The following is a 23045-nucleotide window of genomic DNA, read 5'->3' on the forward strand; positions in this document are numbered from 1 at the left end:
AAGGTCAAAGAAGTCAAAGCTCAAAATTCTGTGTAGAAGTTTTGAAGCCCTCACCTAGTGCCATCACATAAAGCAAACGGAATCGAAATCGGGTTAGAAATGGCGAAGGAGTAGCATTTTGTAGCAAAATGTACAATATAGGTCAAAGGTCAAGGTCAAAGGTCACGACTGAAATTCTGTGTAGAAGTTTCAAAGCTCCCATGTAGTGCTATCATATAAAGCAAACAGAATCAAAATTGGCTCATAAATGACAGAGAAGTAGCAAATTGAAGATTTTGATCACACACGGACGCACACACGGACACACGGACGGACGGACGGACGGACGGACGGACGGACGGACGGACGGACGGACGGACGGACGGACGGACGGACACACGGACGGACACACGGACACACACACGTACGGAGCCCGTTTCATAGTCCCCTGCTCGAACTCGTTCGGCGGGGACAATATATAATTTATCTTGTATGCAGTCACCTTCAGGGCATCCATTATTGAATACATGGGGCTATCAGAGCATCCACAAGCTTTAGTGCTATCTAATGACATTCCTCTCAACATCTTGCAAAAGCTTTATCAAAATTTCATTCAAGACACTGACGTGAAATATGAGGAGGGTTATTAAGAACAAAACAAGCAATGCTTGCACCAAAGGTAGCACTTACGGAACTGTTGCTTTCGCTAAACTCTGACATTGCAAAGATACGCTTACTGCATTTAAGCAAAGCTTTTGTCCGTCTTGGTTTATGTTTGTTGCAAATAGTTGCACAAGACCAAATCAGAGCTGGATACTGTACACTGTGTCCAAAGGCACAAACAATGGGCCTACTGAAACAGACCAAGCCCGCTACGGCTGGATAACATACATCCCTCTTTCATTCAGCACCTTCAATTTTGCAGGTGAAAAGATTCCAGCAAAGATGTGCTGCTGGTGTCTGCTAATTTCAGCCCATTATGACGGGTTATCACACGAATAATCACATCACAGAGGGAAGGAATGCCTTCGATGAGATAATGACCTGTGACCTTTTGACACTGGACACCTCTGACCTCAGCTGTCATACGGGAAGCGAATCCTGCTCCATGAATTCCAGGAGTTCCATGGCCATCTCGTTCTCGCTCTCACTCTCCGCATCTTTCAGCTGCTCTGGCTCCTCCTCCTCCTCCTCTTCCTCATCCTCATCCTCATCCTCATCATCGCCAAATACACCCCGTCTCATCACTGTCTCTGCTGCAGTTGATGGCCCGGCCCCAACCTCCATGCTGCCATCCAATTCTGAGGACAAGAGCAGATATGAACAGCATGAATAGAAACATACTGTACAAGTGTATGTCCCCCAAAAAATTACAACGGGACCCTCCACAATGATAACTTTAAAAATAGTGAATCAATCCAAATACAATTTCAGGATACGAAAAACTATAACTCATTGCCCACATCTTACAGAAAACCCAATCCGATTTGTTTCAGTGGTCAAAGAGAAATGAGGAATGTAGTAGAGCATGTCAGGAATCTCTTCCCTCCAAGTTTTGTCTATTGTGTTCACACACAAGAGCATCCAAGCGCTAAACTTGGAAGAATCAGACTTATGACATGCTTTACAACAATCCACATTTCTCTGTGACCGCTTTACTAAATTGAATAGGGTTTTCTGCCAAATAGAGCTGAGATTTTGTATTTTAAGGCCCTGAAGTAGCATTTAGACATTTAAATCATGTTGGGTGGTATCAATGCGAAAATCTGCTTGTAATTATTTTTTTCTGACATTCTGTACATCTCCTTTCATCAAAAGTTACAAACACAAATCATAATATTCTTCCCCCTTACTGCCTTCGCCGAGAAGGTTATATTTCTGATGGTGTTGGTGTGATTGTTTGTCTGCCTGTTTAAATAATATACTGTTACCCCATGTTTCTTCTATGGAGAACGTCTGGGTAGAGTCTTATCAAGACAAGGTATCACAGGCACAAGCTATCAACAATGTGGTACCTGCTTGCTGCTTGTTGGCTTCCAGCTCAAGCACCGTCTCCCGGATCATGCTGGTGAGGACGTTGCGCAGCTTGGTGAACATCTCGGGCTCGAAGTAGCCAGTCCTGAGGTTGGGCATCTCCCGGTGCCAGCTGGGGTTGTTGATCACCGCTTGGAGCTCAGGGTCGTGTAGGTCACAGAGCTGGTAGAACATCTGGTGGTAGGCCGGGAGTAGGCCCCTCCTCATGATGAAATAGGAATCCTTGAGGGAAAAGGAAGGGGTGGGAGTGGGGTAGATAAAGAGATCTTATCACTAACAGCTCACTACGATCAAATTCAAAGTAGGCTATCTAAAACTGGTTTCACTGTTTTGATGATTACAATGAAAACAGTTTTGCATTCACACTATCCCCGAATTTGTCCACTCATGAGTAATCCTTGTCATATTCATCAAAATCCCTTCTACCGCTGAGTGTGTTCGATACTCACCTCAGGGTTACCAACATTCTCTACACAAAAATCAATCAAGTGCAAAAGAGTAAACTTGTGGACCCCTCATACTTCACAACTCACAGGAATCTAACCGCTCTTGAGAACTAAACCTTTCGTACAATTTGTGTATTGCGATTAAAATTCCATATTTGCACACTTAACAAAGATATCACTTACGTAATACTGCTTGATACGTACTAAAGCTAAAATTTTGACATGCTCGGTCACCATGAACTCGGCTGAAAGCAGACACCTCATACATGGTCTGTACAAAACGGCTCCTAGCAGATTACAATATCACCACTGTCCCACTGCTTTGTAGATGCATTACACTATTAAAATAATTCATTCATTCAAGCGTATAGCACAGTGTGTGCCTGGTTAGTGGCATTTGCTGACTGTTGCTAGTCACCTTGGACGAACCATGAAGGGTCGGCATCATTTACTCGTTTTCTTGTGAGGGTGGGGATGGGGACCACTTCACGTGGTTGGCACCTTGCTCTTTGCGATGAATGAATGAAGTGGGTTCTTTAATGTGTGTGTGTCATGGCTGACACACACACAGGACCTCCATTTAATGTCCTACCCAAGGGACATTGTTTTTGCCTCTTACTTGAGGGAATGGAATGCCTGTAACGCACAACATTGCTCAGTGAGACTCGGGACTGGAACCTGGTATCCTTGGATCTGAAGACAGACGCGCTACCCACTGAGTCATATCACAACCCTCGACTCGAAAGTAACTGGATTTCAAGTGCATGCCAAAACGCCCGGCCACATCAAAGGGGAAATCCAGTCCAAATATAAGTTAGTCTGATAAGAAAGAGTAAAATATTACGAGTTCAACGGCATAATTTTGATCGAAATCCGATGAAAAATAAGGATGTAATGACATTTTGACGTTTTGCTACTTGGGGGGAAACATTTCTTGAACAGTCAATATGAATTTGTAAATGACAAAGTGAGCATGTCATTTCCTAACAACTTACAATCTAGTTTGTAAATAACATTTTGAAATTTCCAGTTTTTCATTCAAACGCAATTATGCCCAAGGCTCAAATCCTCATATATCTTAACTGATCACTATTCTGAAGTTATCCAACCAGGAATGACATCATGTTTCAGATTTCATTGACAGAAACATTGAATTTTCATCATTTTTTTTTTTTTTTGTACACGATAATGGAAAATTGTGAGGGGTATGGTCACATGGTTAGCTCACTCATTTGCATATTCATATCTACTGTACAAGAACTGTTTTGCAAGAGTAAAACTTCAAAATGTCATAACTTCCATATTTTTCATCCAATTTCAGTCAAATTTTTACCTTTAAGCTCGTAAGATTTTACTCTTTTTTATCAGACTAACTAACATTCGGACTGGATTTCCCCTTTAAAATCATGACAACATACCTTGGTGGTCTTCTCATCCACTCCCAGACTTTCGGAGGTGGTGATCATTGGGGTGGGGACTTCCTTCTTTGGCCGGCTGAGTTCGTGAGGGAGTAAGATCCGCCGCTTCTTTTTGAACAAGTTCTTCAGACGCTTGTCTGTTAGCTCTGACATGAGCAGGGAAGAAAAGGAGACTTCATTTAATTTTTTTTCAATCAAGGCTTGTGTTATTCAAAGAGCACTGAAAAACCATGATATTTAAATAATTTCTTTCTGTCTTTTTATATTAAAAAAAATATCACATAAAGAAGATAGCAGTAGTATGCTCAAAGGTACACATACTGATGTAAAAGACAAATTCTAATGTTCTGCTACTTCAGCTCTAAATTGTCACTCATAACAAAAGCTAAGCTAAGCTACAGGGAACTCCATCATATCAAAGTTTTTTATTGATATTGAACACTTAAATTTGTTTTCATTTAAAAATGCTTCTACATTAGGACAGCATGCAGTAATTTCAGGTCAAATCAACATGTTTTCCGTATAATACATATGATCAGAGACACTCTACATGATTTTTTCTGACAAATTCTTACAAACATTGGGCATTTTTGCAGGTTTTCTGTAAGCTATTTGTTGCAATTAACTGTAAAGGCTGATATATGATAAGAAACGTTTCAATGTTTATCATCTACACCCAAATTCTTTTGATACCTTCATTGAATACTCATAACGTGAGGATTCTACAGGTACCTTTACAACTAGACTGGCATGTGCCACTGCCATGCCCTTTTGCCTTTTAGTCATTTTATGACTAGTCTTGATCAATGGACTTTGAATTTGACCTTTTGAACAGTGACAAGCCTAGTCTCAGTACCAGACTGGTATACTTTGTACTATAATTTATCACAGCAAGATACAGTATTCAAGCATGTCTTGAGCAGATCAATACTTCATTTGGTATGTGCAGAGCTCTACTTTGTCAAAGAGTAGTCAAAACACATCATATACTTCGAAGGGCCAAAAATATACAGGCCTAGTAGAATTCAATGATTGAAAAATTCTATTTTGAATTCATTTTCTTACTAAAGAAGGTGATAAAGACAATAGTTCGCAGCTTCACAACTGATCAAAAACAAAATGCCATACATTACCGGTATATGAGAACTTACTTAAGAATTTTTTTTTTTTTTTTTTGCAAAACAGACCTTTTTAAACAAATCATAATACATAGGACACAACACTCAGTGGTATAATAACACTGAAATTATCATAACTCTCTCAAAACGAAACTTTTCTCTAAATATACACCAAATTTAAGTTACTTATAGCCATTTCTATATTGTACTGCTTTTCATCACATATCCTTACTCATCGGAATTAGTTACTCCTATGAAAATGCAACTCTCCAATAAATCTGCCTCAATATTTTGTCTATCAGACTGATAATATGCACGCTACCTACACTGCACTTATCTCCCACTAGTGGAAAGGCCTCATATAGAGTGCTATTGATGCTGCTGCAGTTTTATCTGCTTCAATCTCAAATACAAAATAAAGAGAATGGAGGAGTGGAAGGAATGGATAATGCACCAGCCTAGCTGTGACAGACAAGAATATCAAAGAGGACACTCTCACACGCTAAAAGTAGAGAAGCACTCTGAGAGCACAGACCTCCAGCAAGCATCTCATTTCCACCACTGATCTTGTTCTTCCATAGAGATCAGTGATTTCCACCCATACGTACTATGCATGCTGAAAATTGCCTGAAAATTGCCCAATTCCCCAATACAGAAGCCTTTTGTTGCGTCATCAACCTCCAGCTGCCTGACGCGCCTCACCCTAGCAGCAACTAGAGCACACACTTTAGTGCGCAATATAGATTCAAACCTAAAAAATGTGCAGCTTGAACTCCCAAGTTCATTGACCCCACATGCCAAAATATAGAAATTCCTTCATAAATTCCTCAAAAATTCTCGGATCACTACCAAAATTTAATCACGTGTTCCTTGTGTCATTCCCAACCTTTGCTGTAAAGTTTCATCCAAATTCATTAACTACTTTTTGAGTTATTTTGCACATGGACAAACATACAAACAAACAAACCACCAGTAAGGAAAATATTGGGGGAGGAAATGAACATACTGTGTACACAAACAAACACACACATGCACAGACACAGACACAGACACACACTGGTCAACACCAACACCAACCTTTGCGTATCCGGAAGTCTAACAGCTGGTACATCTTGGCCTCTGGGTGAAGTCGTGGGTCGTAGCCGAAGCGACACCAGAGACCCCTCCAGGGTCCCGACTGGAAGTAATACGCTATCGCACACAAGATGCTCTTGACCAATGCGGGCGCCACAGAGATGGTGCCCTGGATGGCATTCTTGGACCACAGAGGGCGCTCCTCAAAGAGCTGTAATCCACAAACATAAAACATGTACACCACAACTGGATAAGAGCAATAAGTAGAATTGATGCTTGAAGCAAATTTTGACCAGTCTTCTGCACAACATTATATCACGTGATGAGAGATACTATTCATGTGCAAACAATATCATGGCAGCTGCTATTTTTCCATGGGCAATTATTTCTCTCTTTATTTCTCAATTTCACCACGGTTTGACCTGCATATGATTGTGATGTGGGGTTTTCCCAAAGTGTCAAAGTGCATCTACTGTAAGTGCAGAATGGTAGTAGAATGTTAAGTGGTGGTTGATTTTTACAAGGTTTGCCATATATATGTATTCTTTCTTGTATGAGTGTGGTCCTGAAAAGCACCTAATCAATCTTGACATTTTAGTGTAAAGCATGTTTTTACTGTCCTCCCTGAGAATGACTCTCCTTTTAACTGATTCTCCTTTCTCCAGTAAGAACATGCTTACCCAAATCTAGTACTTGTACACGGTAGGTCCTTTTGAGGACCACACTCATATCCAAGAAAGAAAACATGGTGTACCATGAAATGACCCACTATTGAATTGGATTTTTTCTTTTTTTTTCATACTCCATATTCATGGTATCAAATAATATAATATTAATGAAAACAATGAACATATGCCTAATTCCATTAATCAAATATATATGGCTTTTGATATATGGAGAGTAACTTTATTGAAAACCTACTGCATAGATTTCAATCTATAGGAAAAACTTTCAATGCAAAAAAAAAAAACAACCCAAAACACAAAAATTCCTGTTCTTTGACTTTAAACTGTAAAATTGCATACCATTCTATCTTTGCTTTTTGCATACCGATCCATCATATTGAAATATATTGTTGGCCTCAAAATATTCATTTGCATAGTATGACAACAAGAAGATCAGAATTTAAGCGATATCTGCACAACAAAGTTAGCAAATAACAATGGAAACTGACATCATGCATATTCTGTAAATATCTGATTTGTATAGGTATCACAAGGCTTAAATAGTGCCATCATTTTTCCCCCATCTTTTTGTCTCTGTTGCTCTGGTCCCACACATACAATATTTTGTTCAGAATGAAAGTTGTTTGCATTGATCCCTTTGAAAAACATCTATCGTGACTTCATAAAATGAACAAGAAAAAAAAGAAAGAAGAAGAAGCAATAACCCAGTGATGAAATGAACTGTGGATGCATCATCATTTTTTTTCTTTTTCTGGGGGGGGGGGGGGGGTAGCAGTGGGAGTATAGGGCCAATATTTTCTGATATTCCATTTAGCCTGCTAGGGTCTGATACACTACATTAGTCCCTCCAAAACAAACTGGAGTCGCATGCTTGGATAATGTGCACAGGTGTAGAGCCCTACTGCAAAATGATATCGAAGCTAATCTGGCAACCTGGGAAAAACTCTCTATGGCCATTTACTCAGAAATTAAATACGAGCTTAACAATCATCTTTCCCAGGTAAACCCTCAAAGACAAATAAATGCTAGCTACCAAAAGCAGCCGCAGCAATGGCATCGTAAAGGTCATATGGCCATACAGTGATTTCATTTTAAATTTCAATTTATGAGTTCATTGACGTCACAGACAGAGACACACATAAATGGACTTTCTGGCTTTCATTACACATGAAATATACTGTGTTCATCAAGAGAACCTTTTTTTCTCTTTTTTTCTTTTTCATCTTCTTTCTTTTGAGCATCTGGAATCTCTACTGTGCTTTCCCCGCTACGAAGAATCATATCAAAGGTAAATTCTATCTGTTATTTACTGTTATTGTCATGTTGTTACACTATAAAAGAAGCATTAAAAATGTAGTGAGAATTTCAAGTGTATTTTGCAATGATATTTTCCTCATATCTATAATACAACGTATGTATTTCCCGATCCGCCTTTCATCCATTGAAGCCACAACGCTGTCATACAAATTCTGTCAAGCCGGAGCAAACCTATTTTGCCAGTATGGATGCACAATGACGTGGAATATTTTTTTCAGTGTGCCTAAGAATGATTCTGTGCAGAAAAATGTCTCTTTCGCTTTGCTTTCAGCTTGCAATTTGATCCAGCTGTGTATTGACGCACAAGTGCTATTGACAGATATCAAGACTCAAAAATATATCCCTACCTACTCAACACTTGCCTTTGAAGAATCGTTAAATGCCGGAGTAAAGCCCCTTAAAGGCCAACACACACACCCACTGATCCGTGGTGGGGGTGAACGCAACGGAGCAACCAGACCAGTGCACATTTGCTGCATGATTTGTTTGATTTCAAAAAGTTAATGAGTGACTACAAGTGATAAGAGGAAGAGATCAGACTTTGGATGAGCATGTCTTTCGTGGGGGCCTCTTTAACCGACAGTGTCACCTCATGGACAAACAGCCAATGCTTGTAGTCAAGGGTTTAGTCTTACTTTTCATTTCATTCTAGTTTCTTTCATTAAAGGAGACTATTAATTGCCTCAACAGAATAGATTGGATTGTTCGACATACATAAATCAATAATGTGCAGTGAGGCATGACCACAAGATTTCTTGAGCAGAGGAGCAACTAACTGTCTAGACCGCTCTGTGACAAAAGAGCTGGTACATAGTTTGGATGCCACAGATGTCTGCCTAGAACAGGGCCCAGTCTCACGCACGCACACAAGTCTCCACAGAAGTAACCTGCTCAACAGACTCCAGGCTTGTTTTACTGCGGGATCCAGCACTGGTGTGCAAGTCGCAGAGACGGCGATAGGGACAGAAGTTCATACATTGCAAACTACTCAATAAAAACAATCTCCAATCTTCATGGACCATGGACTATCTGGCACTCTAGATAGACTTGAGTCTCACTTCATGAAGGAGCATATAATATGTAAATATATCCACCTCTACAAACCGCACACTGAAAATATAGTAATTCTACACAGAGGCTACGACAACAACAAAGCTGAATAAACTCTTCGGACTGGGAAGGTATGTCACAGCCTGAATGGCTTGGTGAGTATAATATAACTCCCACTTTCACATTAAACACCGGATCATATTTGCCTGGTTTGTGTCTTTCACAACGCCTATGAAACTATAATTTATCACAGGGATGCCAAGTTCAAACAAGTTTTATGAGTGAGATTTTCATGACTCGGCATCTCGGCATGCGAATGTGCACGCGAGCGAGGGTGTGGGGGGGGGGGGTTTCCCCTGTGGCCTCCCACGGTAGGGAGCTTTTTCAATTTTTAGCTCTTAATGGTGGAATCAGGTGCATACTTAAGTGACTATTTTTTACTTATTTTGAAAGACAAAAGGGAAATATACCTTCATTTGCAACTATCACTTTTATCTTTTGAGCTATGCTCATTATTATCGGCCCAAGTTGCAGACCTGGCCCGATGCGTGAGAAAAATGGGTGCCATGCGTGAGATCGTGAGATGACCCCTAAATGCTTGAGTCTCAAGCAGAATGCGTGAGACTTGGTAGCTCTGTTATCATATCAGTCACTCATAAAGCAATCAGTTTTCGCAATTTAGCAACTATATGCTACAGGGTTAGTTGCCTGTGCGACGGATATATGTATATTGGTGTTGACTTGTTTGCCTTCCAGCTATACAGACTTGAAGAATGAAACCCAAATACCCATATGAATTGAGGGAATGCAAAAATATTTGACCACATCAGCGAAGTTTGAGGCAAATCAGACAATCTGTTTAATAAAAAGTATGAATTTTTAAAGTTTTGGCAAGGCCATTGCTGGATGAGAAGTCTGTAAAACTTTGTGACATTATACATATGGAAAATGATACAAAGAAAATATAAAGAAAATTCAATCTAGATACAGTATTTGTAAATCACTTTTCTAGCATAATGAAAGAGCACTTGACTTACCTCTTTCAGAAAGCAAGGGGAATCATTTTACCCTTAACATATTTGTCACTAAAAGTTTGAGAGAATGCACATACTTTTCATAAAAATCAAAATTTTCCGGAATTTTCTTCATATTTCCTTTCAAATATTGTCGCACATACATGACATCACAAACTGTATCGATCTTCTCATGCAGTGATGGCTACACCAAAACTTTAGAAAGATGCATAACTTTTTAACAGAGTGCCAAATTTTCCTCAAATTTTGCTGATGTGCTCTAATAATGCTGCATTCACTCAATCCACATTGTGTATTTGTGTTTCATTTCCTTTAAAGTGACTGTACAGTAGTGGTTGAGGTGGGGATTCATGTTTTCAACATTCCTAAGTGAGATAATGAGAAACCTCTTATGAAATATGAAAGAGCATGTTATTTTAACCCGTTGAGGACGAGTCCCGAGTATACTCGGGCAAGTGTCTATGGGAAATGTGTGTTGTAGCAAACTCAAACTGTCCTCAATGGGTTAAGAAGGATTCAACGTTTATTTGATGAAAATTGGTTTTCAAATGGCTGAGATATAAAAAAAAAGTGAAAATGATAAAAGGCGACAGGCCACGCCTTTTATTCGGATCTCTTTGTTTCGCCTTGTTTTTAGATATCTCAGCCATTTCAAAACCGATTTTCATCAAACAAACTTTTGATACCCCTTTAATAATTGCATGCTCTTTGACATCTCATAGAGTGGTTTCTGAATATCTCGCAAAACGTTAAAAGCTAAATCCTCACCTCAACCAGAACTGTAGACGCCCTTTAAAGTCCATGACCACAAAAGGCAAGGCTATCATATGCCATGGCCATAAATTTTGAGACAGTGATACACAAAGGGTGAAAGCACTCATTTACACACACACAAAAAAAAAGGGGGGGTGGGGGAAAAGATAATCTCCCCTGCTTGGTTCATTCCATCCCTTTCAAAGAAACTATAGGGACAAAGGTTTTCCTCTTCCTCTTTTTTCCCGAAACATATTAAACAGAAGTAGTAGCAAATAATCAAAGTTTGTTTTATTTTTCCAGTCATCAAACATGAGGAAGTTTTGTGTCAAAAATTCATTTTAAATGAATGGATCACAGCCATTCTGACAGCTACTAAACTGCACATGACAACACAGAAGCTGATTTAATGTTGCCATGCAAGCTGTTGTGCACCAGTTCATTTTTTTTTTTTTTTTATTTATTTATTTATTTTTTTTTTTGGGGGGGGGGGGATTTCACACAAAAATCTGATGGCTTGAATGAAGCAAGTACAAAGGGCAGCGCCTTTTTTTTCTAATGGCCATTACGTTTGAATACAGTAGGAATGTTAAGGGCATCAAAGGATACGGTATTGATGGCCCAAGATTTATCTTTGTGGTGAAATCCAGTATGATCTCAACTTATCCCTTTATGCAGGAAGTTAATGTGTTTATAGGAGGAGAATATAGCAGGGAAAGGAGATAGGGCATAGACTTTGGTCAACTTCCATAATTTTTTTTTCAACTACTATAAGTATCTACATGAAAGATATGACAGTTTTGTTTTCATGACATTGATTAATGTGTCTGCTCACTATAATGTACATATGGTCATCATGGTCTTTATCTTTCTCTTTGCAGGAAGTCACACCGATAAGGCAGGCAGAAGTCAGTGAAAGGAGATAACAGCAATGACATTATTTTTTTCCATAGCTGGTAATAAACTTGGAGTGAAACACAGAAAAGAACTTAACTTCAGCAGCACAGAAAAGGGCAACTTTCTTGAATTTTCAAGTCTGTAAATAACTGAAGCGTATACCATACAGGGCAGCTGATTCACAAGTGTTTGTGAAACTGCACGCATTTGTATGACTGAAGACTTGGCCTTAGCCACTACCAAATGAGAGCAGCGAACAATTGCTGATAACAATTTCTAAAGAGCAAGGAATCTTCAGATCTAAAAGATGACACAGGAGTATCCCGCCGCCCTGGCCACATTCATCCTGGTCTTTATCACAACAACCGGCTGTGGCTTTGTGAGGTCGTTGACTAGGCGCCTGCTGCGCGATGACCCCATCTGGTATGGGTACGCCGCCGAGTTCATCTCGACGTTCCAGCTGGTGGCCGGCGTCATGGAGAGCGACATCATCCTGGAGGAGTATGGACTCTACTGGTACGGCCTCTACCTCTGGATGCTCTTCGTCTCCCAGAGCCTGACCTTCGATGGCGACTCCACCGCCAACACCTGCATGATATGGCAGTCCATGCTGTGCCGCGACTGCGGGCCGCTGGTGGCCCTCTCCAAGATCTGCCTGCAGGTGGTGGGCGGGCAGCTTGCCTTCCCCTACGTGCGCCTCATGTGGAAGGTGGTGCCCACCAACCGACACCGTCTCAAGGTGTCGCACCTGCTGAAGGTCTACTGCACCTCGGCACTCAACGTCTCGCTGCTGCAGGGCTGCATGGCGGAGGCCCTGGCAACCTTCACCTACTTCCTCTCGCTCAACTTCCAGCCCAAGGGCCACTACAGTAGGATGATCACTGATGCTGGAGTCCAGGTCTTCATTATCATTACAGGTGAGTCTCTTTACGGCTAAGATATCTTCCAGCGGATAGATAGATTGAAAGCCCCAGAATGCCAATAGCTTTGTCCACAAAACGTACTCTACATGTGTTTAACAACCTATGTATACTCCTGCTGGTTGATTTATTTACACTTAAAATCCCCATCACAATTGATCAATAAGATTAATCTTCAAAAAAAAAGAAACTTTTTGAAGAAACCTAAACTCTAACATGTAAAATGGCTATTATGTGATTGACTTTTGGAGGCATGACAGTGTGTGTGGTTGTTGTTTTTTTTGTGGAGGGATGTTTTAAGATTTTCACTGACTAAAATTTGGTCTGAGCAAATTTTGCTGAAAAAAATTATCATTGCCAAAGGAAGAAGAAAAAAAAAACAAGAGTGGAAGGGGAAAGTTTAAAAAATTCTTCATTGAAATGAATATTACATTGTACATGGGAAAATTGCAACAAAGGAATAAACCAAAAATGAGACAGTAGAGATAAATGTTAGAGAACTCTTCACCACTTGTTTATGGTTCTGGCAGCTCTTGTGTTGCTATCAAGACAAAAGCACCTTCTTCCTGAAATCCACAGCTCCATGATTCCCATAAACTGTATACTACCGTAATAATGGTGAGTGTTTTCATTTTTAAATATCTCTAATGTCAATAGCAAGTGATGATGATGATGATGAAACAGCATTTATATAGCGCCATTTATCTGTAGAAACATTTAAAGGTGCCAAAATGCTCTGTAAAGACAAATACAAAGTAACAAGAAATGGAAAAATCCAGTGAAAATGATACCCCTCTATTACCCTGCATTAATTTTCTCTACTACCAAGAAACTTTAATAGATTGTGTATTGAGCAACTGCAACTTGTATTTTTCCTCTTCCTCTACCAGGTCTGGAGTGGACAGGTATGATGTTCAATCCGGCGCTAGCTTCTGCCCTCACCCTCAACTGCCAGAACCACACCCTTCTAGAGCATTTCCTGGTCTACTGGGCTGCCCCACTGGCCACCGTCCCCCTCGCCAGGGCCATAACGGGATCCCTCTCGGGCTCAACGAGTCATGACCATCCCAAACAAGAATGATCCATGAGCAGGGCTTGCAAAATGACTGTTCAATGCAGCTTCATGCATGATGTAGTTTGGAGTATCTCCTTTTAAAAAACACTGGTTGTCAAGCTAGTCTACATTATTAATTTCCAAAGGGGGCCTCTTTGAAGAGGTACATTTGTACTGCAAAGGTGGACATTTTCACAGTGTGGAAATTTTTTGCGCATTTTGCGCGACATGAAACTTGCACGAAAGTATAAGCATACAATTCTTTTTGCTTGTTTATTTCATGCAATACTGGGGTACATATTTTGAATCTGTGGAATCAAAAGCACACAAGATTTATCTTGGCCGAGTGAAAAAAAATAACTCACCCATAAAGTTTCACTTTAACAGTGGTCAAATTATGCAGGATTTTCACAACATCATCCAATTGAGAGATCTATGGATACCCAAAACAGGTAGACTGTTACCAATGGGTACACACTGCCAATATAGAGAACAAGTTTTACAATGTACAGCAGAATATCCTACTTTGAACTCGGACAGTTGAGGTGAAATGGAAGAAAAGAAAACTTAAGGAGACTGACAAGAGCATAGATTTGCAAGAAGCTGCAATGGCACTCGTAGGAGCTTTTGATCAAATGTGTCTTGAAAAGTTCTTAATTTCATTTTTGTGTCACAAACAGAGTGTATTGCTGTGTTATCAACTGTACAACACTCACAACAGAGGCCATATGGTACTGTACCAGCACAGTTAAAGAAACTAAGTGATGTATTGTTTTGTCTTTGGGAAAAAATAAAAATATTTGTTGGGTTTTTATTTCCATTGGGTTGTTTGTTAGAGTGAAATAGGGTTTTGATAGATATGAAATGCTACATTGGGTAGCAGCATTGTACATTTGTAGTATTCCTTTGAATTCATCTTTCATCAGAGGGTTGACTACCCTATCATGAATTAACAATGATAAACAATGAATGAAGACAAAATTTAAGCAAACAGTTACTTCTACTTGCCAAAACAAAATTATGATTTCTCTGCAGCAAACACTGAAATTTCTTGCCATAAAATAATCAATTCGTGCCAACACAATGATCAAACAATGAGTGTTAACCGACAATGTCTCACCACCTGATCGATGTGAATGCATTTTCGAAAATTCCTGAGCTGTAAGGATCATGAGGTGAATGTGCATGAGTCTCAAACAAAAACTAAAGAAGGGGAGACAATTCAAAGAAACATAAACATACAGTAAATCATGGTATGAGATCAAGTGCCCTGACCTGTGGAACACAAACTCGGGCTTCTACCAAAAGATGATTTCTACATATCCCTGATTCAATGACTCTTGCCACTCTACAGTTCAATCTGCAACTGCATGTATCCAAATTGCCACTCACACGCAATAGGCTTTGTATACATTCTCTTTATCATTGGCAATACCGTATAATTGGTTAACCCTCTATCAAATAAAGAGTTTCATTTCCTGGTCAGAGGAACACAATCTTGTGTATTCTGCAGTCTTTCATTCATTTCCCTTTAAGTGCTAAATGGTACAGTTTGCATTGTCCTGTTCTTGCCTTATTTCAATAAGATTGGTATGGGCAATTCCGCGGTTAGTAACGTTACATTTGAACAAATTCAGATATTTGTTTTTACTACTAAATTACCATTTATTCATTTCAAGTCAAAATTATGTCAAAAACATGTTCATCCTTCCCAGGTTTATGATACAGAAAAGAATGAATACAATCCATGAAATATTAGAATTGCTATGGCAACTTAAAGGGCAGGTTAGTAACGTTACGAAAAAAGGACATGACAAAAAAATCAATGTCTTGTAACAAAAAGTGTGCAAAAATTCAAGTCACTTCAAACAGAGTGTTGCATTAATTTTAATTATTGCATCATGACAAATGTTCACACAAATTTTTTTAGCAGTTCGACCGATTATTTTTTAGCTAGACCCCCAAAAGCATGGTTAGTAACGTTACGGTTAGTAACGTTACATTTGTCCGGAGTAATTCCGCAGGTCATTTCACCCTTTTGTAATTGACAAAATGTCACATGACTTCTGGAGTATTGAAATGTATTCATCTTTTACCCATTAGCAAAACTTTGAGGAAAAAATTTCAAAGAAACCCACTGTAATTTGCATTTAAGTGAATTTCAGCATCCCCAGTCCCACATGTACATTTTAAATGATGGTTTTAGATCTCGCGAAATCAATAAATACGAAAAATAAAATGTACTGAATTTGAAAGACCTTAATGATTGGTGAACATCCATGGCATTAGTTGGTACCTAAATTAAAGAGTAAGATAAAGAGGCACATTTCTTTTATCCATGTCATGTCCACCTAACTGCGGAATTGCCCGTATGCAATTTCTTTTACTTTTCAGAAAGCTTGATCAGAGTAGATCTTCGATTAAAAGCAAATTCTGAAAAACAAAAACAGAAGAAAAATGGAGGCAACATGAATAGGGTTAAAACACAGAGGCACTGTGTGGCATTGACTGAAGCACTGAAAGCTGCTAATACCATAAAAGTCTTGGTCACTCTTGTAGGCATTTGACTACCCATGTGCCACTCTGAGACTCACTGAGTGACATGCTAGCTCATCAAGTGATTATCTAGACTGAATCTCAAATCCCAGCTGTGTCTGCACACCATGTGGACATCATGATTGAACATGGTAAACTGCTCCATCACACATGTCTTCACTATTAAAAGTCCGACTGTACAATGTATACTACATGTACTGAATGTATAATGCCCTAATGCACTATGCCAGGTAGTAAATACTGCCAGTACCAGGTATGTCAATATTTAGCAAAAGATGAACAGCAGGCAGTTAAACCAGGTATTGCACGCGGGTAATGACTACGGTGTACATGGTCGTATTAAAGTAGAATTATGAATCATTTGGGCAATTTTCACGAATGTATCACTGGGCAGGTCACACATTAGAGTTGGGGCAAATATCACCACTGTGTGAACTTTTGGCTATTGGTTGTAGTAGACATTTCATGGATCCTTTGGCATTACAAAAGAGAAGTCCCTCAGACCCATTTACACAACTTGCTGAACAATGAGTTTAACTTGCTCTAGGCAAGCTTGTACTGAAGGAGGGCAGAGTGAGTACTAGCATCCTCTTTCCTTCTGAATTAGTCTTTACAATCAAAATTGCTAAAACTTTTACTACAGTTGTAATTGTAACTGCCTTTGTTGTACATTATGATACAAGGCCTAAAAGCAAATCTGGTTGTATTCATGAGAAACAAAGTGCTCAACAAAACAGAATACAATGCATCAAAGTCCAGAGTACAACGCTCCATCCAGTGTTTATTATGTTGAAAGAGATCCCTGTCAGTAAAATGCTTCCTCATGATCATGTTAATCTGATTCATATTACCTTTTCATTACATCTGAATCCTGATGAATGCATTATGGTTGCTTTTACTGAGCTCTGGGGGGTGTTTCATCAATTTAGTCAGCGCTGACAAGTTGTCAGTCTCCGATAATTTCAGCAAAATCCTTGGTTTTGATTGGCTGAGATGCTCTGGTTGCTGACTGTTACCATGGTGATTGTCAGAGACTGACAACTTGTCAGCGTATGTAACTTGATGAAACACCCCCCTGGTGGGGGAAAATGAAATATGTTCATCGTTGCTTTTTGTGGAAAGTGTGCATAAATGGTATTTGCTGAAGTGCAAGCATAAAATGTGTTACCACTATATATACGCGACATATTGAGCAAGTCTGATTTTTGTGCATCAGGACTCCCAACAATTTCATGAGAAGTTAAATTCCGAATCGTGGAGTATGTACAGTATTGGACAAAGAAGTGTGTGATGCATGTCACCTTCATGTTGAGATCAGAGTTAATATTTTGTGTGTTTCAAAATTCCTGAATAGCACCTAACTCCAAAAATTTATGAAAATAAAAACCCTGCAAAACGGTACATTTGATATGGCTTACAATGCATATACAGAGTGATCATGACCTTTAATGACATACAATGTAACTGGCAAAACACTTTTGAACACGGATACACGTATCATATCTCAAGTACACTGTTGACATCTGTATCATAAACTACATGTACACTGTAGTACGTGGTACACCGTACACTTTATGTTGCTGAATACAATGTATGTGTGGCACGGTATTCCGCATTGTAAAAAACAAATGCATACAGTGTACTGCAAACAGTGTATTGCCCACCACATATTGGCAGACAAGTTGAATTCTACATTTTGAAAACTTGTCACTTTCTCTGGTTACTAAAAAAAAAGAAAAAAAAAAGCATCATTCTGTTTTTTTTTTTAAATTAGATAGCTGAGATACACATTCTCAATATGAACTGTAGTGCTGATAGTGTGTGTTTTTCTGTAAGCATCCCTTCAAATTTTCCTTTGTTGACAGAAAAGTTATTCCAAAAATCAATCAATGCATGAATTCTGACACACAATGCCTTCTGTGCAATGCCTAGCAGCAAGTTTTAGAATACGCATAAATACTTAAGGCACACTTGGGTTTTATGTGAACTACATTGTATAATGAGGCAGTTCGGTTTGCATTTTGCATGAAATGTGGCAATAAAATTTTAAAAACCTTAGCTTGCAGCTACAATGTATTTAGAGGTGTACATGTTGGCAGATAAATAACATTTATATTAAAAAAAACACTTCCATTTTAATGTACATTTGTCCAACTGTACACACTGAAATAAAACTAATTGGTCAATTAATTACTGTCATGATTCATTTTCAATGTGGAGATGTATCCTCATTAACAACAAAACAACAACAAAAACAACAACAACAAAAACAACAACAACAACAGCCCGTGATAGTGCAATGTTTTTCAGATAACTGCCAAGGTTGATACACTAGAGTTGTTTGTTTGTTTGTTTGTTTTTCCTCCACCAAGAAAGGGGAGGTTAATGATTGTTTTCCTTGTCGGTGGTTTGTTTACTGTTTGCAAAATAATTCATAAAGTTGTGAATGGATCTGAATGAAACTTCCAGGAAACGTTGATAATGGCACAAGGAAGAGACGATGAAATTTCAATAGTGATGCACGAATTTTTATGGAAGCACTCTTTATCTTTTGGCAGATAGGGTCAATGAACTTGGGAATTCAAGCTGGGTGTATTTGAGGTTTGCATGTGATACATGTACGTGCTCTATTAAAAGCATGTCCTCTGCTCAGTTCCTGAGCGCGTACCTGGAAGCTGATGATGTACACAAAGGCTTCTGTGCTTTAATTGGGACACTGGGCAATTTTCAGCATTCGTGTATAATGGATGATGAGCTGTTTGGTGGAGGTTTGCACCATATGAATGCTTTTCCAGTTTTTGTTTCTTTTTCTTTTCAATAAGTTAGCAATCATGCCTCTATACAGTCATATTTTTCATAATTTTTTTTTCTCTGTCAGAGCTATCACTGCTATATAAACCCTTACTGTGTTATGTTTGTTGATTGACATGCACACCAGAGTGATTTCTGCGTTGACTGGCAAAGATGTTTTGAAACAGATTGATTACCTACAAATGTACGTGTAATACCCCAATCCGTACCGTGTCATCATAGCCTGCTTGTCAGACCGAAGCACACTGCTACATTCAAGCTGAGTTTAGTTTATTATTCTCTGTACAACTAGGTCAAGTTCGGATGATCAATGAATACTGATAAAAATTTGGCAAGTAAAGCTTAGTGCCCGTGCACATGAAGGGCTTTAAAATGAAACTCCAGAACAGCAAGATGCAAATTCGATGTGAAATATATTGAAGTGACTGCATGCATTATTACTGTCTCATGACAAAGATTTGGAACAAAAATCCATTGCCTACTTACATGTACTTCTAGTCCAATATTTACTGAAACTGTCATTGCTACACTTTGCCTGATATCAAACTCTCTCAAAGTCTGCTTGGCATGGAGTGAATTTTTCAGTTGACCTCACAAGAATCGGATTCTTGCGAAACTGTCAGTAGTTACATTGACAACAGATTTCTTCTGAATTTTTCAAAGATATAGATGTACAGTAATTTCCACACATCAACTCATACAGATATACTTCAAGTAAAGTTCTCCACTTTGCAAAAGTGCAAAAAAGGTTGCCATAGATTTTCCAATTTGTAAAGTTCCTTTACTACTACTGTACTTTGAGCCTATAAATGTTGGTATGATACTTGCAGTGAGTGTTTTATTCATTCGTACTACATAGACCTCATAACAACCATGCAGATGTTATTTTCACATCATTTATAGCTACAAATTGTATTTTTTCTATCAGAAAAACAAAAACAAGATAACCATGGGAATAGTAATTATATGACCTTGCTAAAAAAAAACTTGCAGCTGTGCTATCCCATACATATGTTGAAAATTGGCCTGGGCCCCGTCTTATAAAGCCTTCAAATCGATCACAAGTCCCCAAATCAATCGCAACTTGCATTGCAGCACACACAAAACTTGTGATTGATTTCTATCACAAGTCTTTATAAGACAGGCCCCTGGACACAATATCCCTACTCAGTAGAAGTACATAAACATACATAAACAGCACACAAACAGTCCAAATAAATTTGTTAGTAGTTAGTATTTACTATCATTCACAAGCAAACATACACACAACAAATAGTATGACCTAGAGTAATTATCCTTGTTTGCCTATTTGCAGCAAGGGCAGTTTCATTCCTCGGTGAAACAGCTCAGGTGTGCACATTTTTAATGTCTGCATAATTGCGCAGTTTTAATTTTTTTGTGCATGTTCAGGCTGGTATACCAAAATTCATTATTTTTGGCTGATCATTTATATATTCCTAGCAGAAATATCAATCAATTTAATATCAATGTGGCAAAATTTTAATCGGCTTTGCAAACTTCAGCACATATTCTTACAATCATGCGAAGATTTTGACATTATTTTCTTTTTCTTCTGTTCCTCACACATCTGTGGTAATAAAACATGTCCTGTCTATTCAGTCATACTTGAGTTTCGAATGAGTTTTGGGCAAAATAACATTGAAACTTTCTTTGGAGTCTGTTCTAACATGAAAAAGAAGAAAAAAAAAAGAACTGAGGACTACTTCACCATGCACAGTCTCATGCAATGTGAACAAAAATTCAAGTGGTAAAATTTCTTGCTTCTACTTCACAGGGAACTCCTGTCTGAATTCCTTCAAGACATTGCCAGAGAGCAGTCATGATTCATCGGTGTAGTCTTTGAGATGAAAAGGCATGAAAAAGGAAAAGCAAAATACCTTTTTTAATTGCTCCAGGGCATCTCCTGGCTTCTGGGCCTGGAGGTGTTCTACGGCCCCTGGGTGGGGCCTTGTGGGCACCTTGAAGTCCTTCGTCCAGGAGATGACAACGGCATAGTTGGTGCGCTTAAGGCGGCCGTGGTGCACCAGCTTGGACTTGAACTCTGGCTCCACTTGCTGGGGTTCCCGCGGCTGAATGTTGGCCTTGTAGCCATAAGCAACGGGGGAGTCGAAGCGGGAGAAGGCCTCCGGGAGCATGAACCTGGGCACCTCACGGTCGATGTAGCTGAGGTCCTCGCCAGCAGAGGGCAGTATTTTCTCTATTAGTCCCTGTGGCTCTTGTCCCTCTGGTTTGTGGTAAGGCAGGTACTGGAAATCACAGAGATCTGTGGATGTAAAGATAAACATAATGGAGTCTCCCCATAAAATAAAGCAGTTCTTGTCTTGCACAAGCAATTTATCAACTTGGTAAATTAACATACTAGAAACTAAAATACTAGTACACTTTATCAAATTTACAATAGCTTCCATATCAAAGCCGGCAATGATGAATTGTTGCATCAGCTCCTGTCTTATGCAAAGAACCATGTTGAAATGTCATCACACTTTGGTTAGCCCCACTCTTTCAAACAAGCAACTGGTAACTTGTTTAATATGCATTTTCATAAGCATTAATTTGTAAAGAGTCAAAGAAATCTTCGGAAACACCTATACAGGATATTTATGTGTACATCACTCCATGGGCACTCCTTAAGTGCTTGTAATTCTGTATGAACAGAAAATGTGGATCTGAAGCAGCAAAGCAATTGTATAACTTTGCATATTCAAATTCTCTATTTTAGTCATCATTGTGTCAAGAACCACAAATGATGCGTCATCACAAAAGCCATATAATGTCAGGAAAATAATTTTGTTGGCTTTTGCAGATATGATTTTGGCAGACGCTAAGCCATAAAACTGATACCTACTGTGTACATTGTCACTTGTGTACTTCGTAATTTGCCTTACTATATAATATGGAATGAAAATTATCAGAATTTAAAAAAAAAAATCAAAGGAGAAAACCTGTAAAGTACGGTATCGCCAAAGTAGGCTTTACACACACTTTTCTTCCTCTGATGATCTCGGACTGTATACGGATGATGCATGGCATATTCACTGCTCTTTAATAATGAATGGTGATAGGAACTTACGTGGGAAATCATAAGTCTGTCCTACAACACCCACAGTCTCAGCAGTGTACTCTGAATGAGACTCAACGTCATTTTCGTCTGTCTCGCCATCAGCCACAGAGTCCGGCGGCCGCCTCTTGTAGCGCCTCTTGACTCGCATGAGCAGAGTCGTTGATCGATTTGGAACTCCTCGCACTGCTTTGCAATATGGATTGTCCGCTTGGTAGCGAAGGGAAATGGACATCTCATGGCTGAAGGCCTAAAATAAAAAGGAAGAAAAAGTTACACCACAATGTAAGGAAATTATGCTGTAATACAACACAAAACATGTCATAATCTCTATACACTCCATCTATCACACATCACAGAATATCTATCAGTACGACAGAAAACTTCCAATTGATGTACCAGCTTGTATTCCAGTTTGCTGTATGCACTAGCTTTTTTTTTCTTACCCTTTTCAACGCCATAACAAGGGATTTCAAGAATATTTTTGATGTGCTACTGTACATCAGACATTATTGGAGCAGAATCGCAAAGGCTATAGTGCATTGTACCGGTAGTCTATCACAAACTTGAAGATGACTTTCATCTTTACCTGATGGAAGAAATACATTTGTACACTAAACCAGGGTCGGGGTATGATTTTTACTTGCATCATGTAAATCTTGTAAACAACACGCTTCTTTCATGCAAACAGATGCCTATGTATTAAATAGCATGCGTGCACACACATAGAAATTGCAATGATCTCCAGGATTTTAAGGAAGCATTTTAACCTGGAAATCAGAAGACAACTGTAAGCTTATTCTGCAACACTCAGCCCCT

At 39.0% G+C, this 23045-nt stretch overlaps 2 protein-coding genes across 2 annotated transcripts; one reads left to right on the top strand and one right to left on the bottom strand.

Annotated features, from left to right (window-relative positions):
* Positions 1-742: 742 nt before the first annotated feature.
* On the bottom strand, positions 743-22531 carry LOC139722802 (general transcription factor 3C polypeptide 5-like). The gene is made up of 6 exons (XM_071634093.1): positions 22239-22531; positions 21046-21431; positions 6073-6280; positions 3878-4023; positions 1995-2235; positions 743-1280 (listed from the first exon to the last, which is right to left on the bottom strand). The coding sequence occupies exons 1-6, from the start codon at positions 22459-22461 to the stop codon at positions 1063-1065; spliced, it is 1422 nt and encodes a 473-aa protein (XP_071490194.1). The 5' UTR covers positions 22462-22531; the 3' UTR covers positions 743-1062.
* LOC139722813 (aquaporin-12-like) lies at positions 11808-13807 on the top strand. Its single transcript, XM_071634108.1, has 2 exons — positions 11808-12723; positions 13617-13807. The coding sequence occupies exons 1-2, from the start codon at positions 12114-12116 to the stop codon at positions 13805-13807; spliced, it is 801 nt and encodes a 266-aa protein (XP_071490209.1). The 5' UTR covers positions 11808-12113.
* Positions 22532-23045: the final 514 nt, after the last annotated feature.

The sequence above is a fragment of the Diadema antillarum genome, unplaced genomic scaffold (assembly GCF_040938485.1).
Source record: "Diadema antillarum isolate AM-2024a unplaced genomic scaffold, OU_Dant_1.0 scf00000172, whole genome shotgun sequence".
NCBI lineage: Eukaryota > Metazoa > Echinodermata > Echinoidea > Diadematoida > Diadematidae > Diadema > Diadema antillarum.